The sequence below is a fragment of the Physeter macrocephalus genome, chromosome 19, assembly GCF_002837175.3.
Source record: "Physeter macrocephalus isolate SW-GA chromosome 19, ASM283717v5, whole genome shotgun sequence".
NCBI lineage: Eukaryota > Metazoa > Chordata > Mammalia > Artiodactyla > Physeteridae > Physeter > Physeter macrocephalus.
In genome coordinates, this window is record NC_041232.1 from 7,678,696 (window position 1) to 7,690,145 (window position 11,450).

General features: G+C 44.1%; 1 protein-coding gene across 1 annotated transcript in view; it reads right to left on the reverse strand.

The window, feature by feature from the left end:
• The window catches only part of MYO18B (myosin XVIIIB), a gene marked incomplete at its 5' end in the record, with an annotated part of 183,949 nt that overhangs the window by 18,217 nt on the left and 154,282 nt on the right, over positions 1–11,450 (reverse strand). Inside the window, one exon of the mRNA XM_055080677.1 lies at positions 10,191–10,328. Within this exon, the coding sequence (XP_054936652.1) occupies positions 10,191–10,328 (138 nt within the window). The remainder of the gene's footprint in view (positions 1–10,190; positions 10,329–11,450) is intronic.

The following is an 11,450-nucleotide window of genomic DNA, read 5'->3' on the forward strand; positions in this document are numbered from 1 at the left end:
AGGGTAAGCTGGGACGAAGTGAGAGAGTGGCATGGACATATATACACTACCAAATGTAAAATAGATAGCTAGTGGGAAGCAGCCGCCTAGCACAGGGAGATCAGCTCGGTGCTTTGTGACCACCTAGAGGGGTGGGATAGGGAGGGTGGGAGGGAGACGCAAGAGGGAGGGGATATGGGGATATATGTCTATGTATAGCTGATTCACTCTGTTATAAAGCAGAAACTAACACACCATTGTAAAGCAATTATACTCCAATAAAGATGTTAAGAAAAAAAAGGATGCTATAGAGTAGGTATTATTAAGCTCATCTTGTGGATGAGAAAACTGAGGCGCAGAGGATGATGGGACTCAGCTAAGGTCACATAGCCAATAATGAGCTGGTCTGGGACTTGAACACAGGTCTCTCCACCTTCCAAGCCCACGACCTTCCTATTTGGTTAGGGGAAACCAAATGAGTGGTTCATGAACCATCTTCAACTCTTTTTGCAAGAGGAAAGAGATATGGGAACATATGTATACGTATAACTGATTCACTCTGTTGTAAAGCAGCAACTAACACACCATTGTAAAGAATTATACTCCAATAAAGATGTTAAAAAAAAAAGAAGCTTATAGTCTAGAGGGGAAGGCAGTTCACCAACGTATGACTGGAGGGAAGTACGAGTGACCCTTCACGTCCTCCTGGGCATGGAAACTAAGGAAGAAATGTTTACTGAGCAAAAGGAGTAGAAAAGTCTCGCTCGGCGTCCAGCTTGACAGTCTAGCTTGTATCAGAGAAAACTGCTACTTAGGAAAAACAGAAAAGCTAAATTTAAACTTAAAGGCATTGGAGAGTTCAAAAAATAGGCTTACCTAAATTCAGAGCAGAAATTAGGATGCTGGTTACCTTTGAGTAAGGAGGAGGTCATGACTGGACCAGATACAAGAAGGTGTTAGGGGGCTAGCAACAGTCCTGTTTCGATTTTGGTAGTTATTACAAAGGTATGACCAATTCTTGAAAATTTCAAAAGATGCAGTTTCCAGTATGTATGTTTTGCTAAGTTTACTTAGCAAAAGTGTAGCTCAGTTAGAGAACCACAGATACTACAAGAATGTTCTGAACTATCAGTGATTAATCCTAATGGTTTTATGCAAACTTGCATCTAACTTAGGTGAGCCTCAAAATTCCTGAAAGATTTGCAGATCTATCGTATGAGACCTGGAGCTCTGGATAGAAAACAGCCCTCCTTCCCACGGAAGCCTGTCCAAGAGTGATGCTGGCTCCAAAGATAAACCCCAGGCAGAGCCAGAATTTTCCTGCTCCTCACCTTGCTCAGGCCTCGGGTCCATGGTTAGTATGTTCGCATTGAAAATTTCCATGCTTCCAGTTTCCACATCTTGCCCACTAAGCTTCTTAATACTGATAAAACTGAAAAGAACCCTTTTGTCCTAGGAAGACATAAAACCATTTTCATGAGAGGCTCCTTCATTAAGTACGTTCAGGATGAATTAAAATGATCCTGAGCTCTGGTTCTAAGAATGCAGAGACCAGTAAATAAATGTGCTATTGAAATAAGATTAGCAGTTGACGCTTAACCTACTTTGAGAACAAGCTGTTGTTAACACCAAGTATCATCCATTCACATTTACATAATTAATGAACTAATTACAGACGAGTCTTATCTAATCATTTAAGCAGGTCTCACATGACCCATCCTTGGCCCCCACTTCTGCAGTAGAGTAACTGCATTTCCTTGAAAGTAATACAACTTTATTTGAAAGACAATACCTTAGGGCTTCCCAGGTGGCTCAGTGGTTAAGAATCCACCTGCCAACGCAGGGGACGCAGGTTCGAGCCCTGGTCCGGGAAGATCCCACGTGCCGCAGAGCAACTAAGCCTGTGTGCCGCAACTACTGAGCCTGCACTCTAGAGCCCGCGAGCCACAACTACTGAGCCACGTGCCACAACTACTGAAGCCCGCGCGTGCCTCGAGTCCGTACTCCACAATGAGAGAAGCCACCGCAATAAGAAGCCCGCGCACCGCAACAAAGAGCAGCCTCCGCTCGCCGCAACTAGAGAAAGCCCGTGCGCAGCAGCAAAGACCCAACGCAGCCGAAAAAGGACAAAAAAATAAACGAAAAACCCCCTACAGTTTAGACCTTTTTACTGATTCAAGCCAGCCTTATCCTACCTAAAAATCCACAGGGGCTGATCAAAGGAGGATGGTGGTGTCTAAATCTTTTGCTTTTTTTAAAAAAATTTATTTATATGGTTGAGCGGGGTCTCGTTTGCAGCGCAGGGTCTTGGTTGTGGCTTGGGCACCTTAGTTGGGGCACCAGAACTCTCAGTTGCGGCATGCATGTGGGATCTAGTTCCCTGACCAGGGATCGAACCCTGGCCCCCTGCATTGGGAGCACGGAGTCCTATCCCCTGTGCCACCAGGGAAGTCCCTCTTTTGCTTTTAAACTAAGAACCAGAAGCCAAGAGTACGGGGCTGCAAATGTTTACAGAAAGCACATTTTTCCCTGAAAAAGGAAAAGTTGTAATGCCGTCTTTTAGCCAAATGAAAAGCAGTTGTGTTAAATCAGTACCAAAGCAAATGATACGTACAACAGTAATTAGCGAAGATTACACAGTAATTAAAATCACGATGATTATGTGAGTGAGAATAATTTATACAATAATCTCCACGCTCACACTGCAATATGGTACAAGTCCAATAGCAACAGTGCAGAGCCATGTTTGGTAATAAATTCAAATCACAGCATCTCTAATTATGTGGTGACAGATCGGTCATTGAAATTGAGGGATAAATAAAAGTCTCTGACCAGGATACACACAATTTTATTTGGACTTCCCAAGGCTACCAAATGGGGATCCCAAACACTCGAACACTCCCCATCCCTCCCCCAACAGAGGGAGCCCCAGACCATCAGGTTCCCCCACTATATTCCAAAAATCCTTGCTCCATGCTGCTAGCAACTTGCTCTGTGATACAAGACAGTTACCCCGTCTGGCAAAGCCACACTTGGCTCTTCATATCAGCATCATCCTTCTAATCACCCTATCAGAGTGATTAGAGAGGCCATCTAACTTCCATCCACTGGTCATTTATTTGCTCAATGCATGTTTATTGAGCACCTACTATGTGCTAGACACCGTGGTGGGTGCTGAGGTAAGAAGGAAAAGAGAAAGCTTATGTCCTTAAACGGTTCACAGCCTAATGAGGGAGACACACACCTGAACAGATGATCCTAACGTATTATGGAAAGTGCTATGGGAGAGGGAATCGTGGGGTCTGCAGAACCACGGCAGAGGGGCACGTGACCCAGCCAGGGAGTCAGCGAAGTCTCCTGAGGCAGGTGACCCTTGAGCTGAATCACAAATAAGAGTTCAAGAGGTGAAGAAACATGGGAAGGGGGTCCAGTCAGAGCAAACACCATGGACACAGGCCCAGGGGTGGGAAACAACACAGCCTCTGAGGGAGCAGTGTAAACCGTTTGGGGCACAAAAGCATGAAGAAGAGATACAGGGAAATGAGACCAGAGAGGCAGACAAGAGCCAGGTCACAGAGGGCACGGGAAGCCCACTAAGGTGCTTGAATTCTATCCTGTTCTATCCTGTAAGGCAGAGGTCACAAAAGGTTTTCTATAAAGGACAGATAGCATATATTTTTGGCTTTGGGGCCATACGATCTCTGTTGCAACTACTCGATTTTGCCATCATAATGCAAAGGCAGTCATAAACAACATGTAAAATTAAAAAAAAATAAGAGCATGGCTGTTGATCCAATAAAACTTTATTTACAAAAGCAGATCAAGGGCCATATTTTGCCTGTGGGTGGTAGTTGGCTAACTCCTGCTGTAGGTGACCGAAACCAGATTTTCATTTGAGAGAGATCATCCTGGCTGAAGCTCAGAGGAGGGACTAGAGGAAGGTGGGGTTGGAAGGTGTTTGCCAGAGTCTAGAACAGAAATGATGGTAGCCTGACTTCAAGGTGCTGACGGTGAGGATGGAGAGAGGTAAAAAGGGTCAAGGGTATTTGCTTGGCCACTTCCCTGGTGGTCCAGAGGTTAAGACTCCATGCTTCCACTACAGCGGACGTGGGTTCGATCCCAGGTTAGGGAAGTAAGATCCCACATGCCGCGCAGCCCAGCCCCCCCCCCGCAAAAAGCATTTGCTTAAAGAGGGGAGGGGCAGATTAAACAAGATTTAGGGATCAGCTGACTGGGGATGACAGCCTCAGATGAGTCGAGGGCGCCAGCCTGGGTGGCTTTGTGGATGACAGAACCACCAAATGACGTTGGTGGGGGAAAGGGAGGAGTCTCCCCTTGGATACGCTGGGTTCAGACACCAACTGTTCCGGCAGGGCAATGGCCTGGAGGGCAGGAGGGAGAGGCCAGGCACCCTGCAGGACCGGGGATGCCCTGGTACCACCTGCAGCCGGCCGTCAAGAGAGACTCCTAAGCCAAGCGTGGCTGCCACCACCAAGCCCATAAACTCCCTCCCCGGGGGCCACGGAGGTATTTAGCGTCTCCGTCACCAGAAGCTCTTGCATTTATCAGCGGCAGCTGCATGATTCCTGGGCTGGAAATCATAAAGCTTTAGGTGTATTTCTCTTGAGCTGACATCCCCTTATAAATAATACAAGGAATGTTTTTATTTTTTTGGCAGAAGACTGCTTTCTCTCTCTCTTCTCTTTATAGAGTGACCTTCTTTCTCAGTCAAGTTTGGGAAAGCCCAAGGGACTCATTTCTTGAGCCCTGAGATGGGCCAGGGAATACGGGGGGTGTGGGAGCCCACAGGAGCCTTGTATGCTATCCTGCCTCCTCGCACAAAAAACGCCCGGATGATCTGGTAGCATCTAGTCAAGTTTAAAATGCAAATTCCCTTTGACCTAGAGAATCATTTGCCCGTCTGCTTTTTTTTTTAAAGGCTTACAGGTTAATAGCAAATATCCTGAACTCAACTAAAAGTGAAACAAGAAGACTGCAGTTTAATAAACCCATGGCATCATTTAAAGATCTTCTGCAGGCATGTAAAAGAATGAGATAGACTTATGTGGACTGATAGGGAGAGATCTCCACAGTATATTGTTGAGGGAAAGAAGCACTTCGTAAGAATTTAGGTAGAGCATAATATAAATAAAATAACATCATACCATTTATGTGTTTTAAAAGCCCACAAAAATGCTATGTATTTGCTACAAATACATGTATGTTTATAAACACACAGAGAAAGATGTGGAAGGATACACGCCAAACTGAAGACGATGGATACCTTTGGGAAGGGAACTGAGGTTGGGGTGGTGGCCAAGAGGACTGCAGCCTTCTCAGTTATATTCTAAGTTCTTAAAGGGAGAAGGATTTACAGATTATAAAGCTGGAGGTCAAGGCACCTGAACTCTGGGTTAGTCCTTACTATAAGCTTAGGTAAGGTATTTCCCTCTGCAGACCTCAGTTTTTCCCATTTATATAATGAGAGAATTGGACTAAATAATCTGGTGGTCCCTTTGAACTCAGAAGTTCTAGAACCTTTAAATTGTAAGAGAATCATTTGCCCGTCTGCTTTTTTTTTTAAAGGCTTACAGGTTAATAGCAAATATCCTGAAGTCAACTAAAAGTGAAACAAGAAGACTGCAGTTTAATAAACCCATGGCATCATTTAAAGATCTTCTGCAGGAATGTAAAAGAATGAGATAGACTTATGTGGACTGATAGGGAGAGATCTCCACGGTACATTGTTGAGGGAAAGAAGCACTTCGTAAGAATTTAGGTAGAGCATAATATACATAAAATAACATCATACCATTTATGTGTTTTAAAAGCCCACAAAAATGCTATGTATTTGCTACAAGTACATATATGTTTATAAATACACAGAGAAAGATGTGGAAGGACACACGCCAAACTGAAGACGATGGATACCTTTGGGAAGGGAACTGAGGTTGGGGTGGTGGCCAAGAGGACTGCAGCCTTCTCAGTTATATTCTAAGTTCTTAAAGGGAGAAGGATTTACAGATTATAAAGCTGGAGGTCAAGGCACCTGAACTCTGGGTTAGTCCTTACTATAAGCTTAGGTAAGGTATTTCCCTCTGCAGACCTCAGTTTTTCCCATTTATATAATGAGAGAATTGGACTAAATAATCTGGTGGTCCCTTTGAACTCAGAAGTTCTAGAACCTTTAAATTGTAAACGTATTCCAAGGACAGGGCTTAAAATTTTCAGGGCTTAATGCCATGGAATCTGGCACTCAGTAGGCACTTAATAAATATCTTTTGGATGGATGCTGAATGTTGAATAAGGATCCTTACACAGTTTTAATATTAGTAACGGGCCAGCTCTTTGCTAGTAAACTCTGCCAGGTGAGTGATCCACCTGCTGGATAAAACTCAGAGTCATGGCAGTGTGGCAAACACAAATACAGGCTTCGGAGGCGTCCAAACCTGGGTTCAAATCCTGCCTATTTCACTTACTTGCTGAATGACATGGAGCAAATTTCTGACCCTGAGTCACAGTCAGTGATGAGCTGTGGCCAAGTACAGTTAGTATTTCTGCTCAAGTGCTGATGTTACGGTCAGCTATTCATTCAACAAACATTTATAGAGCACCATCTGTGTGCCAGCCCAAGGGACACCAACATGAAGAAAACTGACAAGGAGCTTACGGTCTCTTCTTGCCTCCTGCCCCACTGCTGTCCTTGGTGCAGGCCCCTCTGCTCTGAACTGCAGCTGGACAAGCATGAGGACTTGGAGGGGGAGCAGGCAGGAAAAGGGGTACTAGGCTCTAGAGAGGGCTGCCTGGAGGCGCTGCCCGAGGCGCAGCTACAGGAACTGGGGTGTGGCCGTCTTTGCCTCAATCAGTTGTTCCCTAACCTCTGGGCCTCAGATCCCTCTTGTGCGACATGGGGGTAATGACATCAGTCTCCTGGGGTTACTCTGGGCATCAAATAGATACCAACACTAATAAAGCAGCTAATTTTCTTGAGCTCTTTCTAGGGCTCTGAGTGCATCCTCTCATTAACCCTGACAATGATCTACTCACAAGAAAACATGAACAGAGAAGTTAAGCAACTCGCCCCAAACTTACGGTTACCAGGGACTGACATATACACACTACTATATGTAAAATAGATGACTAATGAGGACCTACTGTATAGCACAGGGAATTCTACTCAATACTCTGTAATGACCTATGTGGGAAAAGAACCCAAAAAAGACTGGATACATGTATATGTATAACGGATACACTTTGCTGTCCATCTGAAACTAACACAACATTGTGAATCAACTATACTCCAATAAAAATTATTTTAAAAAACCCAAAAACTTGCCCCAAATCTCACAGCTTCAGAGGAGCGAATGTGGGATTGGAAGCCAGATGCTCTGACTTCAGTCCGTGTACTGAAACCACTGCGGCCTCCCACCTCCCACTCAAACGGGTGCCAAACAACTCAGGGTGTAATTCCTTATCATGCACCCTAATATAATTATAGTCATGAAACTTGGGTACTATGTTAATGAGCTTTCACATTCAGTTCTGGCTGCCTCCAGTTCTGCTTCTGCTGCCTTATACATTGGCTGATGGGGAAAAACAGAGGTATTTAGTTGTCAGGAGAGAAAAAGTCCTCATCATTTGGAGTTCATAGAGGACATGACTCTTTCTCCACACAGGTCTTTGTTTTTAATTAAGAGCGGTGATCAGATAAGCTTGCTTTAATTAACTCCCCCAATGCACCCCATTCTCAGAGCCTCCCTTTGATATTTTCGACAACAAACCTTTCAGCCTAAGATTATCAGCAGACACGTGCCAGACATTTGCCATTTCCCGAATATGCCCGAAAGCTTGGAGTGAACTTCCACCCCTTTCTTTTTGTAGAGACAATGCCCTGCTTCAGAACAAACACGTTTCAAGTCAGGAAGGGGTTGTCTGGGTTTGCTCCATTAGTTTGTGATTTTTCTTTCTATCTTATCACATTGGTTCCTCTGCTATCACACAAGCAGTGTGCATTTCATATTAATTATGCATCTGCTTAATCCATAATTTCTGATTTATGGCCATTAGCTCCTAATTACAAGAGGGCTGCCCTTGAAAAGGAAAACCAAACGAGCTGAGCGGAATGGAGCTGAAAAGCAAGAGGAAAGATGGATTTAAGTCCTACAGCTAAGGCTGAGCCCCGGGGCCCATTTGTTGGAGCAACTTATTGTTGCCAATCCTATAGATTTGTGAGGGTCCCATCTCAGGCTGTGACTGAATTTGTCTCCTTCTATGGTAGGAAAAAAATATAAAATTCTGACATTCAAACAAAGCTGAAATTTCTGAGGAGGAAATCATCCAGCCTAACGGTCTTTATATGGACTCCACATTAAAAGAAAAACAAAACCCAAAAACTTTAAGTAAATATGTTTATAGAGAAAAATTTAAATACAAAACTACCTATAAGTGGAAAGTTAAGCAACTCGCCCCAAACTTACGGTTACCAGGGACTGACATATACACACTACTATATGTAAAATAGATGACTAATGAGGACCTACTGTATAGCACAGGGAATTCTACTCAATACTCTGTAATGACCTATGTGGGAAAAGAACCCAAAAAAGACTGGATACATGTATATGTATAACGGATACACTTTGCTGTCCATCTGAAACTAACACAACATTGTGAATCAACTATACTCCAATAAAAATTATTTTAAAAAACCCAAAAACTTGCCCCAAATCTCACAGCTTCAGAGGAGCGAATGTGGGATTGGAAGCCAGATGCTCTGACTTCAGTCCGTGTACTGAAACCACTGCGGCCTCCCACCTCCCACTCAAACGGGTGCCAAACAACTCAGGGTGTAATTCCTTATCATGCACCCTAATATAATTATAGTCATGAAACTTGGGTACTATGTTAATGAGCTTTCACATTCAGTTCTGGCTGCCTCCAGTTCTGCTTCTGCTGCCTTATACATTGGCTGATGGGGAAAAACAGAGGTATTTAGTTGTCAGGAGAGAAAAAGTCCTCATCATTTGGAGTTCATAGAGGACATGACTCTTTCTCCACACAGGTCTTTGTTTTTAATTAAGAGCGGTGATCAGATAAGCTTGCTTTAATTAACTCCCCCAATGCACCCCATTCTCAGAGCCTCCCTTTGATATTTTCGACAACAAACCTTTCAGCCTAAGATTATCAGCAGACACGTGCCAGACATTTGCCATTTCCCGAATATGCCCGAAAGCTTGGAGTGAACTTCCACCCCTTTCTTTTTGTAGAGACAATGCCCTGCTTCAGAACAAACACGTTTCAAGTCAGGAAGGGGTTGTCTGGGTTTGCTCCATTAGTTTGTGATTTTTCTTTCTATCTTATCACATTGGTTCCTCTGCTATCACACAAGCAGTGTGCATTTCATATTAATTATGCATCTGCTTAATCCATAATTTCTGATTTATGGCCATTAGCTCCTAATTACAAGAGGGCTGCCCTTGAAAAGGAAAACCAAACGAGCTGAGCGGAATGGAGCTGAAAAGCAAGAGGAAAGATGGATTTAAGTCCTACAGCTAAGGCTGAGCCCCGGGGCCCATTTGTTGGAGCAACTTATTGTTGCCAATCCTATAGATTTGTGAGGGTCCCATCTCAGGCTGTGACTGAATTTGTCTCCTTCTATGGTAGGAAAAAAATATAAAATTCTGACATTCAAACAAAGCTGAAATTTCTGAGGAGGAAATCATCCAGCCTAACGGTCTTTATATGGACTCCACATTAAAAGAAAAACAAAACCCAAAAACTTTAAGTAAATATGTTTATAGAGAAAAATTTAAATACAAAACTACCTATAAGTGGAAAACTAGTGGGATTTGCCTTAGAAAACAACTATAATAAATCCACAGCTATGTTTTAAAATGTTCACCCCCTGCTATTTAAAATCATCTGGAAAACTGTGCTTTAGGGAGGGCTGTATTAGATTCTCATCATTTCACCTGTTTGGAGCAGTAAATACAATTATACTTCCTGTTTTACAGGTGAGGAAGTGAAGGCTCGGAGAGGGTAACTGGTCTGCCTAAAGTCACACGGCTAGGAAGTGGCAGGGTCATACTTCAAACTGGACCATGCTTGTCCTTGTCTAGGACAGAGGAAATGGAAGACTTGAACAGCAACCTTCAAAGCCTGAGATTCTTTCAGCTATTGGTCATCCAGAGGGGGCAGGGAGATACTCTTACCTGGGGCTGAGGATACAGCTGCTGATGGCTGACTGTCGAGAGGGGGTCCTCACCGTGTCTGTGGCCAGGGACAGGGTACAACTCAACAAGGACTGCAGACTGCCCTCTGGCTGGGAGCTGAGGATGGAGACATTATCTCTAGAACCAGAAAGCAAGATGTTGTCAACATGATGACAACCACAGTAACAGCAATAACTAGATAGTCACCCCTTAGCATGAGCCAGGCATTGTGCTAAGTGCTGACATGCATAACTTTAATCAGTGCTCACAATACCGTCCCTGAGCGGTGGGAGCCAGTGCTGCACCTCTTACATAGATGAGAGTAACGGGATTTGGGGAGGCCAGCTTGGGTCTTGACTAAGGTCACCCAATTCCAACGCCTGTGCTAATAACCACTGCTCTTCCTCGGGAAGATAAACACTCTAATATAGATGCTGAGGTATCTCTAATTTTGGAGTAAAGTTTGGCACTGAATTTCATACCTAATGATATGGTCACGGAATATGTCAAGTGTGAAGGCCTTAACGCCTTGCCTACCTAAGCTGGAATGTCTTTGGGGACAGAGACTTAATTGTAGGCCCCCTATCTGAAAGCAGCACAGGGAGAGGCCTGTGTGGGCCTCTCATTGCTGTGGGTATTCAATGATTATTTTATTTTCTGGTTATGTATTCACTCAAATATATATAATATATAATAAATTTATATATTGATATATACACAAATTTGTTTGTTTGTTTATAGAACACTCTATGCCAGGCACCATGGGAAGGAACTATAAACATGAACCCAACATTGACCCTGCCCTCAAGACCCCATTTTAGCAGAGCAGACATCTATATAAATAACCATAAAAGAAAATTATCAATGCTGTAGATAAAGACAAGATAGGTTCTAAAGAGGACAAGGAGGGAGCCTTGATTTGCTTCTTGGAGGCATAAGGGAAGGAATCAAGTAGTGGCAGTTGAGCTACATCTTGTTTGAGGGTTAGGGCTTAGCTACGCAGGCCTGGAAGGAACAGCACACACATAGGTACGGAAGGCACGGATGATATGGAAAGCAGGAGTCCCAGGTGGAGGGGGAAGTAAGGGTCAGAATGTGCAGGGCTCAAATGTCAGTCTAAAAAGTCTCTTCTGGGGGCTTCCCTGGTGGCGCAGTGGTTGCGTGTCCGCCTGCCGATGCAGGGGAACCGGGTTCGCGCCCCGGTCTGGGAGTATCCCACATGCCGCGGAGCGGCTGGGCCCGTGAGCCATGGCCGCTGAG